General features: G+C 33.6%; 1 protein-coding gene across 2 annotated transcripts in view; it reads right to left on the bottom strand.

Annotated features, from left to right (window-relative positions):
* Nucleotides 1-23,128, bottom strand: part of LOC150099424 (uncharacterized) — a 39,131-nt gene extending 16,003 nt beyond the window's left edge. Inside the window, exons 1-3 of one of the 2 annotated variants that reach the window (XM_090404024.1) lie at nucleotides 22,919-23,128; nucleotides 21,659-21,878; nucleotides 7,512-7,625 (exon numbers count right to left, since the gene is read on the bottom strand). In XM_090404024.1, coding sequence (XP_090260150.1) covers nucleotides 7,512-7,593 — 82 coding nt within the window. In that variant the 5' untranslated portion in view covers nucleotides 7,594-7,625; nucleotides 21,659-21,878; nucleotides 22,919-23,128. The remainder of the gene's footprint in view (nucleotides 1-7,511; nucleotides 7,626-21,658; nucleotides 21,879-22,918) is intronic. The other variant, XM_090404023.1, reaches the window with a different exon arrangement.
* Nucleotides 23,129-23,664: the final 536 nt, after the last annotated feature.

The raw sequence follows: 23,664 nt of genomic DNA, 5'->3' as shown, positions 1-23,664 counted from the left end.
CACTATCAACAATAATATAGTCAATGAGACTTTTCTTATTCCTTGCCTCTTCTCTCCATGTGAATTTGTGCACATTTTTATGTTGGAACATGGTGTTAGTAATAACCAATCCATGTCCTGAGCAGAAATCCAACAGGTATTTGCCATTATTATTAGCTTTGTTCTTTTTGTCAGTACTTATAAATTTAACAACCTTTCAAAGTAATTAGTTCTGTCATCCAGACTACTTTTTTCTTCAGTTTTTGTTCACCATTTATGTCTCTCTCTCTCTCTCTCTCTCTCCTCATCTTCCAAAACCATCCGGAACATTTTGATACCTTCATGATATTTATCTTCTATATTCTTCCCATGACTTTTATTTTGTATTCTCTGAGGGTACATTCTGAGTTGCCAGGAAATTTAGATATTTCTTCTTTTTTAGGACTACCTCTAAATTCTTTGTCCACTGTGAAGTTAGGATTTTTCTATCCTCACAAACAACTTTGCTATATTCTTTCCTGGCATAATCAATTAATGTTTCTTTCATATTTTCCAATGTTTGGCTCTTGTTTTCAACCTCTCATTTTATTCCCTCTTTACTCATATAATATTCATTTTTATCCTACTCAAAATTAAATGGCCATCACTTCCTATTTCAAATCCCCTATATATATACTACTGTATCCTGAACGACTCTAAACATATCACTATCAACAACAGCAGTCAACAAGACTTCTTATTTCTTCATCTTATTATTATTATTCTATGACACTTTCAAGGGCCCATTCACAGGAGGCCACTTTAAAAGAATATAATACAGAAATGAAAAAGCAAGCAAAATAGTCGAGCCAGCATGGTATGGCTATGGTGAATTTCTTGCAACATGGCACTAAACCTTTAGAACTTTTTGTTGAGACATTTCAGTGGTCTGTTATAATGGTGTTAGTTGTGAGTATACATGGGTTTTCTGGTGACTAAATCATATATACATAGTAAGCATATGTGTGCTTTCAGTGATCACACTGGTAGCGCTAACCTTGATAACGTCTCAATAACTGGAGACTGATTGATAAGATATTAAAGTACTTCTTTTACCTGTTGTACTGTGATAAGCTGTTAAACTTTTTAAAGTAATATATATGGCCTAGATATCTCAATATATGCAGAATATCTTAATTCTTCAGTTTTTATGTTATCTTTGTCATATCTGATACTTTTCACAGTACTGTTTCCTTTCTAAGCTTTTCAATAGCCTCAGAATATCTTGCCATCTTCATGATATCATCATTAATTGCCATCATCATTATCATCAAATTCCTGACATGTACCCTCAATGAGTGTACAGGATATGATAGTACTACATGAAAAATTTACATCATTACTAACTTCCTATCTACAATTTTCCTCCAAATCAATCTATTATCAGATCTTATATTTCTATCTTCTAAGGCAATTTTTACCATATCAATGCACCCATATCTTGGTCTTCCTCTGGTTCTTTTTCCTGCCAACCTGGCAGAGAACACTTGTTTTGCTAATCTTTCCTCACCCAGTCTGTTTAAGTGACTATACCATCTGAGATTAGCTCTGCTAACACATTCCTGGATGCTAACAATGTCAAGTTCATTCCTAATATCCTCATTTTTAATGATATTGCCATTGATGCCATTTGTTCACACCCCTAATCTTTCTCAGGAATCTCATATCTGCAGTCTCTAGTCTTTGGTCAAGTGTTTTACTTCTAACCAAGCTCTCAGATCCATAAGTTAAAATTGGTTTGAACACTGTCTTGTATACAGCAAATTTAGCGCTTTGACTAATTTCTCTCTTATTCAATATAAATTTATTCAGTTGACTTCATACTATACCAGCATTGTTGATTCTGTTGTCTATTTTCATATTTAATTTACCATCTTTTCTGTTGTCTATTTCCATATTTAATTTTCCATCTTCACTAAAAATTGTGCCTAAGTAGCTGAAATGTTTTACTTGTTGTATCGGTTCTCCTTCCACAATGCAGTTGATATTTTCAGTGCTTCTGCCTATTTTCATTGTCTTTGTCTTGTTATTGCTGACCTTCATACCATATCTATTACAACAGTTATTCAATTTAGTTAGGGAATCTTGCAGACTTGTAGCGGATTTATTTAGAAGTATAACATCATCCACATAAAGCTAAGAGCAGACATTAACATCTCCAATTTTGATATTAGGTTTAATACCACTTTCCTTCATAATGTGACCATATAGATAATCAGTAACAGAGGGGGTAATGTACATTCTTGTCTGACACCAGACTTAACATAAAACCATCTTCCTGTACTTTCTTCAATTCTAACTGCCGACTTACAACCAGTGGTGAGCTATAAGGGGCTCGCGCGAGCCCTTTGTTAAATTTTGCTCAAATTTGGGAGCCCCTTGTTCTTCTTGTTTACTTTTTTATTTTTTCAAAAAAAACATTTTTTTGAAACATATTAAGCGACAAACTCATATGGTAACCTAACAAAAATTAGTCTATTCAGCAGTGTATATATTATTCGGAATTATTGTTTCAACTACTCTATAACAAATGTGCCCAAGTTTGAAAATAAAATAAGCATATGCGCTATCTTTACCCGTCTCCCTTCTGGTAGCCAATCATATGGTAAAACCAGTAGCCAATCAAATGTTTTATAAAAGATTATAAAAGATTTCATTCTTATTATATTTTGATAGTTAAAAAAATGTTTTTCTTAGGTAAGATAAATTAACACAGTTGATTGTTTGCAAATATTTCATGTTTAGATCATGAAATATTTGTTTAAAAATGATAGCCTTAGCGGTTTATCGTCCTCACATTTTTTTATTGGAATTTGTACACAAGCTGTATTAATAAAAGTTTTAGTGTGAAATAAGGCTTTTTTTTTTTTTTTTTTTTTTTTTTTTTTTTTGGTCGACGATGCGAGCCCTTTGTTAAAATTTCCATAGTTCACTACTGCTTACAACTCAAATAAAGACCAAATATTGCTTGATATAATGCTCCACTGACACCATACAACTGTAGCACTTTGAACAGCTTCTCTCTGCCACCCTGTCATACACCCTTTTCCAGATCTACAAAACTTAAATATAGATCTTTGTTATATTCCAACGATTTCTCAGCTATTTGTCGTAAAGTGAAAATTTAATCCTGACAGCCTCTATTTTTTCTGAATCCAGATTGTTCTTCACTAAGTTTCCCTTTCACAATCCTTCTCAACTGTTTCTCAAGTAGACTTGCATAATCTTACCAGAAACACTCAGTATGGAAATACATCTGTAATTCTCACATTCAGTTTTATTTTCATTTTTATATATGAGTACCATGAGAGCTCTATTCCAATCTTCTGGAATCCATCCTCTGTCCAGGCTTTCTGAACTGACTTTTATAGCTCCATACTTGAGCATTTCTGGTTGAATATCATCTACGCCAAGTGACTTTCAACATTTCAGGCTTTTTATGGCTTTTTCTACTTCAAGTATGGATATGTATTCCTGATTGCATGCCTGGTCAGTGTTTTTCACCACTGTGCTGTCAGTGATTGTTTCATTCAGCATTTTTTGAAGTAATTATGCCATACTTCAAGGATGTCTTTTTCTCCAGTTTTCATGTCATCATCTCTAATTCCTTTTATAGCACTCTTTCCTCTATTTCTGAGCTTCTTCAACAACCTCTAGAATATCTTGCTGCCACCTTGATATTTAGCTTTCTTACATTTTTCTCTGTATTCTCTAAGAGCACAAGCTGACTTATTTGCCAGAAACTTCTGATAAGCTTTTTTCTTTTCCTTCACTGCTTCTTTAACTTCCATGGAGTTCTGATTTTTCTATCCTTGCAGACAACCTCAACACATGCTTCTCTGGTTGAATCAGTCAATGTTTTCTTCAGGACTTGCAACTGAATCTTCAAGGTTTGATTCCTGTTATCAAATACTTTCATTTTTTTTTCGATAATGTTTGCGTATTTTAGTCTACAGTTCAGATCTGAGAGCTGCTCAACTTTTATTCGCTTTAAAACTTTCTTACATGTTATTCTTTTCCATATGAAATTCAATTTCATCCTGCTCAAGACTAAAATAGTGATCACTTCCAATTTCAAATCCTCTGTACACTCTAGTGTCCTGCACCAGGGAGAAAACATCACTATCAACAATAATATAGTCAATGAGACTTTTCTTATACCTTGCCTCTTCTCTCCATGTGAATTTGTGCACATTTTTATGTTGGAACATGGTGTTAGTAATAACCAGTCCATGTCCTGAGCAGATATCCAATGGTATTTGCCATTATTATTAGCTTTGTTCTTTTCTCTAAATTTTCCCAAAATATTTTTGTATGTTTGACAATAATTTCCTACTCTGCTATATAGATCCCTAACAAGGACCAACTTTTCATTTTTTATGGTGTCAGCTGCTTTCTCTAAAGCCTCAAAAAATTCCTCTACTTCTACCTTAGTAGAACCTTCTGTAGGACTATAGACACAAATAAGTTTCAATGTCCAGTTCCTCATTCTGATATTTGCCCACATCACTCTACTTGAAATTGCCTGCCATTCAAGAAGATTAGCCTCATATTTAGTGTTGAATACTATGGCTACTCCTTTTCCTTGAATGTTATTGCCTGAATATAACATTTCATATTTATTGCTCAGAAAGATCTCACCAGCTTTTGCCTGTTTCAGTCACCCCTATTATGTCGATCTGGTACTTATTTAATTTGTCAGGTAGCTCCATTTCTTTGCTATTCAGGCTTCTTATGTTGATAGTACCAATCTTGAACTCTGTGATGTTGAGTTGGGGTGTGTTTCATGATTTGTTCCAGTAGCTGACTTTTTGCTGTTCACCCTAGTTCTCTGGCAAAAACAATGGGGACCTTGTTTAATCAGGTGAACCCCTGCCAGCATGAAATTCTGTCATGTTGTGCCATAATTTTATACTGTGGTTTAAGCCAATAAGAATGCAATTTGGTCGGCTAAATCCCAAATTGCCAGACCATCCTCATTCATTCAGTATCCAGGTAGATACCTAATAGGGTGCACTACGAGAAGGTGAGGATTGGACATTAGGTCAGAAGCCCTGGTTGGTTCTCTGCATTCCTTTAAAGGCTATGTAGAGGTCTCCTCTCAGTTATACAGCTTTGACCTTTAAGCACCCCATCTTCATGATATTTATGTTGGCTGAGTTTTTTTTCAAGGATAGGGAGATAAATATAATCTTCATGATATTTATCATTTTATCCTTGAAGAAAACTCAGCTAACATACCTTCTTGAGTAAATCAATCATTAATTGAGTCAGGGAGACTAAATCAAACAAATCTCTAAAATTTGGTTCTGTTTACAATTTTTTTTAATTTTTCTCAAAGTATATTTACAACTACAGTTCAATATGATTCTGAAAACTACTCAAGTTTTTATTTTCTCAGATGATATTAATTTTAATCCTGTTCATTACTAAATGGCGGCAACGCTCATATTTTTAATGTACTTTATGCTTTTGTACCCTAAACTAGTATGAATATATCATGATCAAAATAACTTTTTCCCTTTAGGTCAGCTGTTCATTTCCAACTGAAAAAATCCTCTACTTTTTACCTACTAAAACATTCTGTGGGACCAGGTATAAGCCCACATCAATCTGCTAGAAACTGTCTGCCATTCAAGAGTTTATACTTGTGTTTAGTGCTAAATATTACAGCTACATCTTCCTTTACTGATCACTACTGTCTGAATATAACATTATTATTAGGGGGAACTCCAAGGAGTCCTTAGACTCATCGAGGGAGGCCCAACATCATGTCAAGAACAACTATTCAACATTCACACAGTATCTATCATACTTCACCTTGAACTCATTTACAGTTATGGCACCCACAACAGACTCTGGCAGCTTATTCCACTCATTTACCACTCTCCAAGTAAAAAACCTAGCTCTAACACACTTGCTAACCACACTCTTACCAAGCTTCCATGGATGGCCTCTAGTCCTCCCACTACCAGTCCTATTCTCAAAAATATCTTCTGAATTAATCTTATAGAAACCCTTTAATAATTTGAATGTCTCAATCATATCACCCCTTTTCCGCCTATCAACCAATTTCTGCAGCCCACAAATCTTCAACCTGTTCTCATAAGGTTTTCATTCCATAGTCCTGCTATTATCTTGGTCACATGTCTCTGGATCCTCTCCACCTCCTCCCCATCGAAAAGAAACCCTGGTGCCCATATCTGGGCACAGTAGTCTAAATGGGGTCTTATCAAGGCTCGATACAGAGGAACGATAACCTCTTTGTCTCTGCTCATTAAAGTGTTTTTCAGCAACCAAGTGATTTGATGAGTTGATTTTGCCACTTTTGCTATGTGTTCCGTAAACTTCAACTCCCTATCCACCAACACTCCCAAATCCCTGGCATCATCAATCTCCTGGAGTACAGTTCCACCAATGTGATATACTGCTGCTAATCTTTTCACCCCAAAATGCAAAACCTTACACTTCTCCACATTAAATTGACATCAATTCTCCTTAGCCCAGTCCTCAAAACTATCCAAATCATCCTGCAAAATTTTGACATCCTGAGCATTCACTATTGCTCTACCTACCTTGATGCCTTATACTAACATTCCCATTCTGATTTGTTGTCCTTCTTATACACTCGGGCATATTATACTCATTCATGCACTCAAACTGCCTCCCTAAGTTATCACAATCAATTCACTATAGTAACACCTATAACAAACTTGCTGATGTTAACAAACTACTGAAGTGTACTAGAAAAAGACCTACTGATATAATACTATGTTAAAAGAAATTCATTAGAAGAAACTAATTATCCACTATAACAAACCATTTTTGTAGTCCCTATAAGTTTGCCATAGTGAGAGTCAACTGTATTGAAAAGTTTCTCACCTGTTTCAATATTCTTCATCTCAGTAAAAACACCAATTATATACAGACAGTATGTATGTAACTCTTCTTCTAGTTTCATCTTTTTTTTCCATTGTTGCCTCTTAAGCTAATAATGCCTATCTGAAATTCTATTAAGTCTGAGATTGAAGCTATTATAAATGTAACAAATCTTAACCATAATAATTCTGTTCAGGCCACTAAATTATGATCCTCCTGCATAATAAAATCAGAAATGAACTGGATAGTTTTTGTTTTTATAGTCAATGACCTAACATAGAAGTATCTGTGTGCAATCTGACTCAGTGTGTCTTCTTCCATTTACTAGGCGTCATGCTACTTTCTACAAGCACAAGCCAATGAAACATTAAAAAAAAATATTGGATTATGCATGTGCAGCTTATGTGATGGCTTTCTCTATGACATATATTTTTTGTTTTACAATGTATAAATATAAGGTAAGTCAGTATTAACTTACACCTTCACTATAATAATTTTCCAACAAACATTTCAGTATATTATAATGAAAACATTTTCTTTTACAGTTTACTTTTATAATATATCTTAAGAAACATTAAACTGATCACAAACAATTCATTCCATTCCATTCTTACCTGTCATTTTCGTTATCTTCTTTACAGCCTTCTTATTGCTGGATAGATTACACTCTATAATTGTTTTATCTTCTTCAACCATGGTAAGTAATCTTGAAAACTTTACTTTAAATGCTAATTAAAGAAAAAGCATTTTAAAAAATACAAAATAAGATATATATATATATATATATATATAAAATCACCAGAGCTGGACTTAAATTTCATAAAGCTCTGAGATGCAGTAAATGCATGCCCTACCAAAAGAGATTAAGATCACAATTAATTTAATAATTTTTATTTCTGGACCTTCACCTTAAATGTAATTTTTATTTTATTTAGAATGTCTGTTTCTTTATCTACTTTTCAAATTTTGAGATCATTTAAATTGTGAGAGCCCTAAGATACAACACAATTAGCTTATACAAAACTTCAACAATGATAATGTTACTAATAATTTATTTGAACACAGAGAAACGGTGAAAATTATGTATAATCCATAGATTCTATTTTTTTAAAACAAAATGCCACTCAACTTTACTGCGCTACATAAAGAAGGATTATGTTAAACTAGGTTCTCAGTAATTTATTCCATTATTGCAATAACTGTACTTTTATTAGGATTAGTCTTTTAGAGGCCTGAGTAGCTCAAAAAATGGCTGTGTTTGGTTGGAGTAACGTTTCTGAACTATAACCTTTAGTTCATTCAAAATACTAAACTAATGTAGTAGAGGCTAACAGCCCTTTTTTTGTAGGATTCACATACAAAAAAAGTTTATAATAGCAACAAGTAAATCAAAAATAGCATGGTATAGGATTAATTGATGGTTGCTCATGTAAATGTGGAAACTGTTTAACCTGAAGAGAATTACTTTGTGGGGGAAAGGATATATATTAACTGCATTATCTAGCAAATTGAGATTTTCAGCAGAAAACAATTTAGTAAATGATAAGTGATCTGGAATTAGAAGTGACAAAAATGGGGTAGATAATTCTAGTTCTAATTCAGTGAAAATTGCTGACTTCTGATGGATGAATCCAATTAGCAAAGAATTCTAACAAGCAATATATCTTCTTTGACAGTAGTCGGAAGTTTTTCCACTTCATAATACTATAAATTAAAGATACCAAGAAATTATATACTTGGTTTAATGCTTTATCCAAGTGTGTAAGCAAACAAAGTTTGCGCCTGAAGTATTTTCAGGACCGGGTCAGCTCGTATATAGAAGCTAATGACTTTACTTCACTTGCCTTAGTATCCCATAATGCAAAGCACATATCCTTATAGGTATGTATAATGCTAGGCATTATGGGAAGGGTCACTACCCGGACTGGTTTCAACCTTAATTGAGGTCTCTTCCTCAATATATTTTCCTTGACAGTAGTTGGAAGTTTTTCCACTTCGTTATACTATAAATTAAAGATACCAAGAAATTATATACTTGGTTTAATCCTTTATCTAAGTATAAGCAAACAAAGTTTGCACCTGAAGTATTTTCAGGACTGGGACAGCTCATATATAGAAGCTAATGACTTCACATCGCTCCTTATTATCCCATAATGCAAAGCACATATCCTTACAGGTATGTATAATGCTAAGCATTATGAGAAAGGTCAGTACTCAGGCTGGTTTCACCCTTTATTGAGATGTCTTTGGTGGGAGCCAGACCCGGAGGCGATACTAAGGTTGAAGTAATGCCAAAGTCATATTTCCATATACGAGTAGCCAAAAGATCACACCTTATTATTAAAATACTCTGGATTAGAGATGGTTCTTGGAAGTTTTTCCACTTGGTTATACTATAATTTAAAGATACAAAGAAATTATATACTTGTTTAATCCTTTATCCAAATGTAAGCAAACAAAGTTTGCATCTGAAGTATTTTCAGGACTGAGGCAACTCATATATAGAAGTTAATGACTTCACATCACTTGCCTTATGTACACTAGTGGCCAAAATTGTGGAAATATTTTTGAGGTTTGATGACTCATAACACCACTTTTTTTGATGTAATACCATAAAATTATATATCAATGGAAAAATAATTTAATCAAGAATGTAATGCAATAACTTTTATGAAGGATTTTTTTATTAGAACAGCAGTTATAAAGAAGAAAAGTGAAACACACAGAAAAAATGAGATATACAAAAATTCTCACAATGTGAGTTAATACTTAGTTGGGTAACCTTTAGCATTAATCATGGCCTTACAACGCCTTCCTATGGAGTGAACCAAGTTTTTTAGTTCTGCAGCTGTTATAATGTGAAACCAAGATTTAATTATTGCTTCTATTAATTGGGTTTTATTGGTGGGTTGCTTCTGACTAACAAGTTTCTTTAGTCAGCTCCATAGATTTTCGATTGGATTAAGGTCTGGGCTATTTCCAGGCCATTCCAGCAGTGGAATATGATTATCTTGAAACCACGTTTTGCACACAACAACAACAACATGACATGGAGCTGAATCCTGTTGAAATAAAAATGCTTCATTATCTTGGAAAAGATCATGTGTGGAAGGCTTCAGTTTGGGCTCAAGTATTTCATTTATGTATTTTTGGGCATTTATATTCCTATTAATCACGCAAATTCTGCCCACACCTTTTGATGTCATACAACCCCAGATTATAACACTAAGTGAGTGTCTCATGATAGGTGTAATGCAATCAGGATGCAAATCTTCTCCGATTCTTCTCCTTACGTATTTTATGCCATCACTACCAAACAGGGAAATTTTGGTCTCATCACTCCAAATAACACTGTCCCATTGTTCTGCTGTCCAGTTAACATGGGTTTTAGCCCAGTTTAATCTTTTCAACCTTTGCTTGAGAGATAAAAATGGCTTTTTTCATAGAATTCTAGCATTTAGACCAAATTCCTGCAGTCTGTGCTGAACAGTCTTTGCATTCAACTTCACATTGTATTGCGCCATTTCATCATGTATACACCCAGATAATTTTCTTCTGTCACGTAGGCACAGTCTCTCAATTCTTTTATCATCACTTGCTGTTGTGCACCTTTTCCTGCCTTTACCAGTCTGGTTTTGTAGTGACTGAGTCTCCTTATACCTCTTCAAAATTTTAGAAATGCCACCTTTGGTTAAGTTTCCACCAATTTTTTCTTCTAATTTCTTCATAACTGTAGCTTTGTTCACTTAATAGTACTATTTTATATCGTTTTCTGGGTGATCAGTCAACTCTTTGCGCCATTTCTTTAATTTTATTACGTTTTACAAGCTCACTAAATGAAAAAACACACACAAAAAAAAAAACCAACCAACTTGATAGCAATCACATAACACACTGACAAATGTCTTCCTCTCAGCTCCAATACATGACATCAATAGCTGGATCCTACTGTGACCTTATTGGCTCATTGCCAAAACAAGATGACACTTGTTTTGGCTGTCTAAACTTGATTGGCTCTCTAAACACTCATGCTCATTGGCTACATTCAAATGAAGGAAAGCTACTTCACATCAACCTAAGCAAGTTGTGCTTCTTTTTTTTTGGTTATTTGGCTATAACTTTTCATAGAATACAGATAATTGAACAAACTTTGTTGCACATTCTTGATTAAATTATCTTTCCATTGATATATAATTTTATGGTATTACACCAAAAAAAAGTGGTGTTATGAGCCATCAAACCTCAAAAATACACTTTTTCCAAAAGGTTTCCACAATTTTGGCCACTAGTGTATAGCATTATATATACCTTATAGGTATGTATACTACCCCACACCAGTTCTGACTTTTATTGAGGTCTAATCAGTGGGAGCCAAACCCAGAGGTGATAGTAAGTTGAAGTAATGCCTAAGTCATATTTTCACATACAAGTAGCCAAAAGGTGTCACTCCTTATTATTAAAATTATTGACTATATGAAAATATGACTTAGGCATTACTTCAACCTTAGTATCACTTCTGGGTCTGGCTCCCACTGAAGAGATCTCAATAAAGGTCAAAACCAGTCTGGGTAGTTACCCTTCCCATAATTCATAGCATTATACATACCCATAAGGACTGCTTTGCATTATGGGATACTAAGGCAAGTGATGTGAAGTAATTAGCTTCTATATAAGACCCCAAGATAAGACGCCTTGATAAGACCCCATCTGGACTTCTGTGCCCAGTTATAGGCACCAGGGTTTCTTCGTGATGGGGAGGAAGTGGAGAGGGTCCAGAGACGAGTGACCAAGATGATAGCAGGTCAATGGAATGAACCTTATGAGAACAGGTTGAAGATTTGTGGGTTGCAGAAATTGGTTGATAAGTGGAATAGGAGTGATATGATTGAGACATTCAAATTACTGAAGGGTTTTTATAAGATTGATCCAGAAGATATTTTTGAAAATATGACTGGTGGTGGGAGGACTAGGGGCCATGCATGGAAGCTGGGCAAGAGCGTGGTTGACAAGGGTGTTAGAGCTAGGTTCTTTACTTGGAGAGTGGTGAATGAGTGGAATAAGCTTCCAGAATCTGTTGTGCATGCTACGACCGTGAATGAGTTCAAGGCAAGGTATGATAGATACTGTGTGAATGTTGAATAGTTGTTCTTAACATGATGTTAGGGCCTCCCTCGATGAGTCTGTCGACTCCTTGGAGTTTCCCGGAACAATAATAATAATAATAATAATATATATGAGTTGCCCAAGTCCTGAAAATACTTCAGGTGCAAACTTTGTTTGCTTATACTTAGATAAAAGATTATACCAAGTTATAATTTCTTGGAATCCTTAATTTATATTCCTTGTATGTTAAACACACATTATGGTTAAGCACAAGAATTAAAATCTATGGTGATTCTATGATAACAAAGACAAGCAATATGCTTTGTAGATCACAAGCATGTCTGCCTAAAACTGAATTACATGATTTACATGGTTAGTTAGTAGCTATTTATAAGAAAAGAAGTTACAGAAATTCTGGGTTTATTTAAAAGATTGCAAGAGGATTCTCTGGAACTCATTTTAGTTGCTAATCAAAATTAAAATACATAATTTCATTAATATAGTGCCCAGTTTGACAATGAGAAATCCATTGTCAGAGTAATGTCAGTTAACTGGATTTTGTGGAATCAACATCCACAAAGACCTATATATTACATTAATATTCCTACTATGTGTGTGGGCTGAGGACTAGATAATTTGAAAACCTTGCTCTAAAGATCAACACGAAACTTTAAATAATATTAGGCCTTTAATAAGCAGAGCAGTCATCTTGGATTACCAAGAAATTTATCTATCACCTAAAGACATTCATAAACATTCATGCCATGGGAGGACTCAAATGTGCAATGTGTTGATTGGAGAGCAGGTCTGCAATCTACTCTATCAACCAGGTCAGCAATTAATAAATTCATGTAACCATGGGATCATACTGTTAAAACTGGAGTTATTTAAAAGATTGCATGAAGATTTTAATTTATGGGATCACATTGTTAATAACTGGAAATCATTTGGTGGTGATCATATCCATCTAAATATATATATATATATATATATATATTTTGGTTCCATATGTTGAGTAAATTGAGCTGAGCAGTTAGCATATCTGATCTTCAGCCACAAGGTGCAGGTTCAAATCCTGTTGCAGGCATGGATATTTGTGATCATCTTTAGGTGGAAGATGAATAATCACTTCATGCGAGATTACCAACCTGCTTATTAGAGGCATGAAGTAGCTTGAAAACATTCCATTTTTGGTCTCTAGAGCAGCGTTCCAGATTATGTAAAAATATAATAATAAAAAAGAAAGAAATACAAAAAATATAAAAATTAATAATAAAAAATCCACAGTCCACTCAAGTTAGAATATACTACCCATCCATACAATCCTTTATGGATGGGAGCTACATTTAAAAAGGCCATATAATCAATAATGTTTTTAAAGGATTCAGAAACGAAATGAACATACTATATTTATAGAAGTGTTAAAAGCATTCCAATTAATAATTATGGGGGGGTTTACATTAACTAGAGAGGGAATGTTTACATTAAAGTTTAATTTGGAATGCTATATTATTATTATTATTATTATTATTATTATAAGACACTTCCAGGGAGTTACGAAGCCATCAAGGGAGGCCACACATCATTCACATTATATGTCATACCTTCTCTTGAATTCATTCATTCATGTTATCTGCACTTGCAATCTCTAGAGACAACCATTCTAGTCACACACTATTCTATGAGAGAAAAATCTAGCTCACACCCCTTTCTTAATTGCATTCATTCATTTATTCTCAACTTCCATAGATATTCTCTTGTCTTTTTCCACCCACCCTAAAATGAAAAATTCCATCTGCTGATACGACCCATTCCAACTTTTGAATGGGTCGTATCCTGTGTACGACCCATTCAAAAGTTTGTAGGTCTCTATCATATCAATGTCCGAAAGTGTCTACAGTCCACAAATTCTCAGTCTCCTCATAATCTATGAGTGTGCAAAGTTCACAAATTTTCAATGTCTCCTCTTTTGCACCCACTTTTTGTATCATCTCAGAAACCAGAAGATCAGTCTGTACACAACAGTTCCAGATGATGATGATATATCAAAGCTTTGTAAAGAGGCAAAAAGGACTCCCTTATCCTTACATATCAAGGTTCATTTCAGCATTATTCTCTGAGTTGGTTATGTAGTAAAACCCCTGAACTTCAACTTGTTATTTATTAAAACTCCAAGATCGCTAGCCCAGTCAGTTTCTTGTAGCATAATCCTACCAATATAATAAACCATTAGTTATCTCATTACACAAGCACATAATTTTACATTTACTAACATTAAATTGACTGTCATTTTCACATGACCACAATTCTAGTTTATTGAAATCATTCTGTAAGTGTGGCATTCTGTTTTTCTGTAAGTTGGATTCCTGATTTTCCTGTTTATCTTTGCATCATCAGCAAATAGCTGTACACCGTTAAATCCTTCCCAATATCATTAATGTGAAGACTGAATAACAGTGGATCAATGATGGATCCCTGGAGTACACCACTGGTCACCTCAAATCTTGTAGACTCACATCCCCATACACCACTTTTTGATATGTCAGTCAGCCAGCCTCTTATTCAGACTATTAATTTATAATCCAATCCCATATCCTCCAACTTGTGCAACAGTCTTTAATGCTGCATTGTATCAAAAGCCTTAGCAAAGTCAAAAAGCGTCACGGTGTATCCATTCCCCTTATCTAACTCAACCCTGATATTATTATAAAATGTGAGCAAGTTACTCAAACATGACCTTCCCTTAGTAAACCTATGCTGCTCATTGCAAAGTATAAATTCTCTGCCAACCCATTTCTGTATACAATTTCTTACTAACTTTTCCAAAATCTTTGCCCACCACTCCAGACATATTGATAGATCAACAAACAGACACATCAGCCTTTGTACCACCCTTGTACAATAGAATTATCATACATTCTTTCCACTCCTGTGGAATCTTCTATGTGCTGAGAATCAAATTATACAGCCAGTTCAGATTCTAAAAGAACACTTTTAGAATCTGAGCTGATACTGCAAAATTCATATTCAGGTTATGCAACAGCACTAGTATCTCCCTCCCATACACCTCAGTTTCTTTCTCCAATGCAGAGGTAGTACTAAACTCAATGCTGCATACACCGGGTTAATAGCAGTTTTTAGCATGCAACCATGGAAGGAGAATTAAGACTATGATGATGGGGAGGAGTTTCGAAAATGATAACTACGGATATAAGTGTTCAGAAATTAACTGGGAGACATTGTTTAATGGAAGTGACACTAATATAAATATATAAGTAACAATAAGGGATACCATAATAATAACATTGTATAAGTTTATTCTGAGAAATAAATCTGGAGTGGTCTGGCAGAATAATAATATTCTCAAAGAAATACATTGTAAGAGGAAGCTATAAAAAGAGGATACCTCTGATAAATCAATGTTAATTATGACAGATATAAGAACAAATAGCATTGCCAAAGTGTTTCTTAAAGAATGTAAAGCAGAATTTGAATTACATTATAGCTTACTAGAAATGTTAAATGTTGAAAGTTTTTCCACTTTGTTATACTATAAATTAAAGATGCCAAGAAATTATATTCTTGGTTTAATCCTTTATCAAGTGAAGAAAACAAAGTCTGCAAGTGAAGTCACTTCACAACTGGGCTACTTGTATGTAGAAGCTAATGACTTCACATCAATTGCCTTAGTATTCCATAATGCAATGCACGTATTCTTATGGATATGTATAATGCTTTAAATTATGGAAAGGGCTACTTCAGATAATTTGGAAAATATGGAAAATGAGGTCTCATCAGTGGGAGCCAGGCTGATGAAGTCATCAGCCTCTATATTACAAGTAGCCCAGTCGTGAAGTGACTTCACAAGAAAACTTAGTTTGTTTACACTTGGATAAAGAATTAAACCAAGTTATTATAAGCAAACAAAGTTTGCACGTGAAGTCAGTTCACGACTGGGCTACTTTTATATAGAGGCTGATGACTTCACATCAATTGCCTTAGTATCCCATAATGCAATGCACATATCCTTACAGACATGTATAATGCTATGCATTATGGAAAGAGCCACTATCCAGACTGGTTGACCCAGACCCAGAAGTGATACCAAGGTTGAATAATGCAGAAGCCATATTTCCATAAACAAATAGCTAAGAAGTGTCACACCTTATTACTAAAATACTCTGGATTAGAGATAGGTACTGAAATTTTTTTCACTTGGTTATACAGGTATCCCTTGCTTAATGCAGTTTTGCTTAACATGCCGAAATTAATTGCGGCAATCCCTTGATATATGAGGCGAGAGTTTTGATTAACGTGCCTTTAACCCTGCGGAGCTCTCATCTGATCAGACAGATACATGCAAAATGTTTATTATAAATATTCTTACACAATTCAGTGTATAACTTGGAGGTCATGAGTAGCTGTGCAATCATATGTTAAGAGTGATATTCCAAACTGTTTTTTTTCTGTCAGTTTGGTTTAACACGTTATGTAAAGGTTTGTGATATTTGACAGTAAATTGTATCTGAGCGATACCGCGACTTCCGATGTCAGTATAGTATGCTTTAGTTGTTTTTTTTTTTTAATATCAATAATTTTTATATCAAATTATTGATATAAAAATTATTTTTATATCAATAATTTCTAGATTGTAACTGAAAATAAATAAACCATCATGTATTACTGAAATAGAGAGCCAAAGGCTTATTTATCATACATGTCCTCTAGGAGATATGCTTTACATTATGGAAAATACTAAGGAAAGTGATCTGGAGCTTACTCCATCTTTACTACGAGTTGCCCATAAGGTGGCTTATGCTTGCATCCGGCGAAACTTTTAGTTTCTATATATTCGGCAATGAAATAATGTTGGATTCAATATCCACTTAATTTGTATCATCATGTATTATATTTGCAGTGTTTTTCTTTATGTTTTATTGCTTATTTGATGAGATCTGGAGAGTCATTTTGCTTGTTATCGTAGAATTTATGCCGATAAGAAACAAAACTAAAACTGTTCAAACGATTCTTGATAACTTCTTTTGATAAAAGAATTGCAGTAAATAATGTAGGGACAAGTATTTATTAAACATTTACTTTGCATTTATTTTTTATCATTCCTAAAAGAGTACTATATAAAACGAATTATTAATACAGTAATCGATCATGGACGAATTGTAATTTTTACCATTGATTATTAGATTTGATTAACGCGATTTTGATATATGCGGTAACATTGAAGGATTAATTAACCACGTTAATCGAGGGATACTTGTACTATAAATTAAAGATGCCAAGAAATTATATTCTTGGTTTTATCCTTTATCCAAGTGTAAGAATATGTGTATATCCTTACACTTGGATAAAGGATAAAACCAAAAATATAATTTGCATTATGGGACACTAAGGCAACTGATGTGATGCAATTGACATGCAAATTTTGTTTGCTTACACTTGGATAAAGGATGAAACCAAGAGCTTGGCATCTTTAATTTATAGTATAACCAAGTGGAAAAACTTTCGATATTTATCTCTAATCCAGAGTATTTTAGTAATAAGGTGACAAATTTTGACTACTTGTATATGGATATATGACTTCTGTATTACTTCAACCTTGGTATCACTTCTGCGTCTGGCTGCCACTGATGAGACCTCAATAAATATTGAAACTGGTTTGGGTAGTGGCTGTTCCTATAATGTAAAGCATTATACATGTCTGTAAGGATGTGTGCATTGCATTATGGGATATTAAAGGAATTGATGTGAAGTTATTAGCTTCTATATACAAGTAGTCCAGTTGTGAAGTGACTTTCACATGCAGACTGTTTGCTTGCAGTTGGATAAAGGATTAAACCAATAATATAACCTTTTGGCATCTTTAATTTATAGAAATGCTAAAATTAACCCTAAAACATTGAGTTATGTAAAAAAGGGTAACAATAATAACCTAACCATTATAAAATATAAAAACTTTATAAGCAAATTACTCCACGCATAAAATAAATATCTAACAATTTTAAAATGATATTTATTTATTATAGCAATGTATATCAATTAACTCATTTAGGGTAAGCAAATTATATACTAATCATAATAACCTGGTGAAAACAATGTTGCAATGCATGGTTGTCTGCAATAATTGTTGAAGTTAAGATTACAGTTTGATTTACACCAAACAGTAAATAAGAATGAATTTGATATACTGTCTGGATCTTCAGTCCCACCCTCCCCAATGCTATATTTTTTTTAAATAAAAAAAAGGGTAAGACATTTCCAGAAAAAATTTATTTACAGTTGAGTAACTTCAAACTAGCATAATTAGCAAGATCCTTTTTTTTTTGTCTTCATCATTTTTCAACATACCAATAATGCTGACAGCAAAAGAATGCATTATGATCGTTCATCAGGTCATAGATTTTCTTAAAACAAATACTTGATGATTGAATTTTGGCAGGACTTTGATGAATTTTAGTACACAGAGGAAACAAAAATATCAATCAGTCTTGACTGGACAATATGATTTGTCATTTCTGTAAAATGAGGTTTATGTGTATGCCAATATCTTGAAATTGTTCATCTATTATTGTTTATGGTAATGAACAATAATACCTATTATTGTTCATTACTAATTGAATTTGTAGGTTCATTAACATAATAGGTATTACCGAAATAAAAATTATAAAAAAAAAACAATTTTTTTATAATATATTAACAAATGATACAATTGTAATGGACAAAAGATCTAAAGTCCTATTTTAGCACCCTCTAATGTTGTGAAAAAAAAAAAAAAGAAAATAAAGAAAAAAACTACAGCTATGTAGGAGTTGCTCTTTAAGATAACAGTCTCATAAATTTTTGGCAAACTAATGCAACCAACATTTGTTCAGGTTAGGAGAATTCTTCATAGCTATGGCTGACTCAAAACAGAAGTCGTTACAGATCCGAAAGATTATTTTTTGAGTTAGCCATGGCTATGAAGAATCCTCCTAACCTGAACAAATATCGATTGCATTAATTTGCCAAAAATTTGGGAGACTATTACCTTAAAAGCAATTCCCACACAGCTATAATTTTTTTTTTTTTTTACAACATTAGAGGGTGCCAAAATATGACTTTAGATCTTTTGCCCATTACAATTGCATTGTTTCATTTATTCACTGTCGCATATGTCTCAGCTTCCTTATACAAGTTGCCCCAGTCCTGAAAATACTTCAGGTGCAAACTTTGTTTGCTTACACTTGGATAAAGGATTAAACCAAGTATATAATTTCTTATATACCTTTTGGCAACTTGTATAGGAAAATATGACTTCTGCATTACTTCAACCTTAGTATCACCTCTGGGTCTGACTCCCACTGAAGAGACCTCAATAAAGGTTGAAACTGGTTGGAAGCTTGGATGATGAATGGCAATGCTCTAGCTCATGAATTTAACTGAGGCATGGCTGTTGCTGTTACGCCCCAGATGAAATATGAGTGGACCGGTGGTGGGGTGAGCCTATTACTAGGGGAACAATACTGAATTTGGATCCTCCGGGTCGCTCATTATTGAATGATCCCACGAGTTTTTGGAGAGGCAATCCTGCACTTAAACACGAAAACCAGTCTGGGTAGTGACCCTTCCCATAATGCACAGCATTATACATGTCTGCAAGGAGATGTGCTTTGCATTATGGGATACTAAGACAAGTGATGTGAGGTCTTATCTTCCTTATACAAGTTGCTCCAGTCCTGAAAATACTTCAAACGCAAACTTTGTTTGCTTATACTTGGAATAAAGGATTAAGCCAAGTATATTATTTCTTGGTATCTTCAATTTTTAGAGGAAGATCAAGATCTTGGAGGTGGGCTGATATAGTAAGAAGAGCCTTCAAAGACAAATATAGGATCTGATAACATTGGCATCTTGACAGCTAACAGATTAATTCAGAAGAAAATTGTTGATAGCACATTAGTAATAATGTAAACTTTTTCACATAGTATTGTCATATCCTGTACACCCCCCCCCCCTTTACCCAACAGTACATATATACCAGGAATTTGATTATATTTATGTGGACGAATATCATTTATTAGAGATTGATGATGAGTGATTTTTAATCTTGTATTAGAACAAATATATCTTTACACTGTGATTTAATAATGAAGATTATTTTAAATTATACCTGACAAGAAATCACATTCTTGTTTAATCCTTAATTCATACATATAAATTAAGGATTAAACAAGAATGTTTAATCCTTAATTTATTGCATGTGAGGCATCTTCACAACCAGGTTACTTGTACGTAGAGGCTATTGACTTTGCATTTATTGCCTAAGTATCCCATAATGCAAAGTTCACTTCCTTGAAGACCTATATATTTCTTTACATCGCAGGAAGGATCACTACCTATACTAATTTCAATATTTATTTATGTTAACCAAAAGGTTGAAAGTGGTCTAGGTAGTGATCTTTCCATAATGAATAGCAATATACAGGTCTGAAAGAAAGTGCATTATGGGATACTAAGGCAAGTGGTGTGAACTCATTATCCTCTATAACAAGTAGTCTAGTTGTGAAGATACTTCACATGCAAATATTGTTTGCTTACACTTGGGTAATGATTAAACAAAAAATGTAATTTCTCTTGACGTATAATTTACTTTGTAACCAAATGAAAAAGCTTCTTACAAATACAAAAGATTATTTTAAATCTCTGTCAGTTTTGGTATTTAAAAAAAAAAAATCATCACCAATATATCATCATTGAGTCCAGAGATCGCTGATTATGCCAATGGCCAATCCGTCTGACCTTCCATATTGGTAATTTTGACAATGATGATTGAAAAGCATTTACACATGTAACAGAACACTCTTCTGATTCTTCTTGGTCTTTGTCATCAATATAGCAATCAATAAATATGAAACAAACATAAATGATCAATTATCAGTATAATTCACATATTTCAATATACTTTTTTTTTTCTTCCTTAGTCTTTTTTCCTCTCAATTGTTGATTTTATTTTTCCAGCGATTTCATTATTTAAAATCCTGGTTGGCAGAGTGGTTATCGTATCTGCTCTCCAGCCAAAAGGCTGTGAGTTCGAATCCCACCATGGGCATGGATATTTGTGATTGTCTGTGAAAATACCAGTGGTGGTGGTCGGAGGTAGATGGCGTTGGTGTAGATGATGAAAGTAGTTGCGGTTCGTTGTGATTGGTGGATTGAGTGGTGGAGACGGAGAGCTATAGAGTAGGTGCCCTCTCGATGAGTCTTTGGACTCCCTGGAGGTGTAAAAACATAATAATAATAATAAAAAAATAAATCACAAACCAGTTTAAAGGCATCCAATTACATTTAAACAGATACTTCTGGAGGCATTAATATTACAATCAAAGTTCATTTATAAGCAATTTAATATCACTAATGATATGCTGAATGTATACTGCTGAGACAAGAGAAACTATTGGAAAATATAAATGGTGTTAGACATATTTACTGTATGTAAAAGTGATCAGTGGATAATAAGTGTTTTTTTTTGTCATATAAATGTATAACACATTTTTGTATACATGGTTTGCTGTTTTGATAATGAATGTAATAATATTCAGCAAAATTATCAAGATGAATAAATTATCTCATTAATAACCCACAAATTAAAAACATATTGTGTTACCTCATTAATTCACTCACAATAAAATCCTGCAGTATAAGCATACTGTGTGCAGAAATCACTGACTGACAAAGTATCCTTTGCCTAAATCATTACATAAATTCCCAAGAGTAATACATAATGCATGGTAAATTCAGATAAAAATTTATCTGACCAATTCTAATCATGACAGCACCAGAGTATACAGGATATCTGTTACTGGCTCTCCAATCTTCCTTGATAACTGAAATGCACAAATACAAACAACAGATTAAATTTCATATAACTGAATTTTATATATACTATTACATATAAATTCTGATCTATGTAAATGAAATTATATAAAATAGTAGTTCAAATTGTCCATCAGCACCAAAACCAAATCTTAGTTTGTCTCCATAATTGATCACTATACCAAAATTCATCAAAATCTAACAGATGATTTAAGAGGCATCCTGAGCTGCCTTTACCATACAGTGGGTAAAAATAGCCATATTTTTATCCATTGTGTGCCATGTATTCTGTTACCGGTCGCTCCCCTCCCCTCTGCTCCTAAATTAAAGATGTTTATGATATTCCATAACACTCACTGTGAATAACAAATGATCAATCATCTGCATTCTGTCAATATTTTCCACTGAGAGCCAGGGTTTCCATTGCTTGGTTTCTCAATATACTCCTACGAATTCAAGATGTATTTTTCTGTATCAAAGATCATTTTCATCTGCAGTATGTTCTCAGTTGAATATCTTCGGAGAGTTACTGACTGGTCCATGATATTTTAGCGTGCTGCTTAAGAAAGATATTTCAGTTACCTGTATTTAGCCTAAGTGTTTTCAATTTAAAAAAAAAAAAAAAGCTATCTTAATTATTTCTATTCTACTTAATTTCTTTGTCGCATTTACCATCTGATGCTATGAGAATTCCCAAACTATTATTACGAGTTTTTTCCCTGAGGAGGGGGGGGGGTATCTTTTACTTCAGTTTCCCTCCTTTTAATCATCGCTATTAAAGTAAACAGCCTAGTGTTAGTTGTGGTGTTGATTTCATTTGCGAAGTGTCTTTGAAGAGATAATCCGGACACGTAACTAATAGGGTGTAAACTTACAACATACGAAAGACTTAAAATTCTTGCGCTGGGTGTTGGTACCAATACAAAACATATCGATTCGATAGAGTGAAGTGTACTTTTTGTAAACTTAATGTATTAAGCAAGGATCTGTATCACATTCTCTTTAGAAAATATTTATATAGTCAAAGAGACAATTCCTGCTTATATCTTACCTCATACACAATTTGGTAAAACAAAATTATATAAAAAAATATATCCATTTTTTTTCCACTACATTTTAAATGTAGTGGAAACATCTCAGAGAAGAATAATACGTGCAGTCAACAATGTACAAATTAGACTTAATCAGTGAGATATAACCATTTAAGAAACATAAAACCAATAAATATGCGTATAAAAATTACGTTAAACACGTAACATTGTTATTGTTGTCATCAACAGCTTTGCAAAATATGTACACACAAAACACCGTTTTCTCCGCATGGGGCTCTCAAGTGCAACGATGTGCAGACGATTCAGTGATCCTATTGTACCTACTACGAAGCATCCATTTCTAAGTCTCATTTTGGGCCCCATAAATCATTCAAGGAGTTTTTTTTTATTTTTTTTATTGTCGAATCAACTGAATTTTTTGATAAAAACCATAAATAATTGTAGATAAATTATATTTTTCCATTTTATTTCCGGTTTCATGGGAATCCTATTCATAAAAGTTATATTCCTTTAAGTCCGAAAAAGTTGATATCGACGATATTCCTCCTGCAGAAGGAACATCAATTGATTATGAAAAGCTTAGGAAGCAACATAAGAATCTGCAATTTTATTTATTTATTTATTCATATGGAGTTTCCTCCCTTTTCTCCCCGTCCCTATTGGGGCGAGTTGAGCCCCCTCATGGGGGGGTAAATATTTATGGCTGTTAGTGCATTCAGGTAGCAGTAAGCATCGTGAAGAAACT

The sequence above is a fragment of the Typopeltis vanoorti genome, chromosome 14, assembly GCF_054136105.1.
Source record: "Typopeltis vanoorti isolate ZY-2024b chromosome 14, IOZ_Tvanoo_1.0, whole genome shotgun sequence".
NCBI lineage: Eukaryota > Metazoa > Arthropoda > Arachnida > Uropygi > Thelyphonidae > Typopeltis > Typopeltis vanoorti.
Note: the sequence above shows the minus strand (reverse complement) of the source record. Positions and strands in the feature narration are given on the sequence as shown.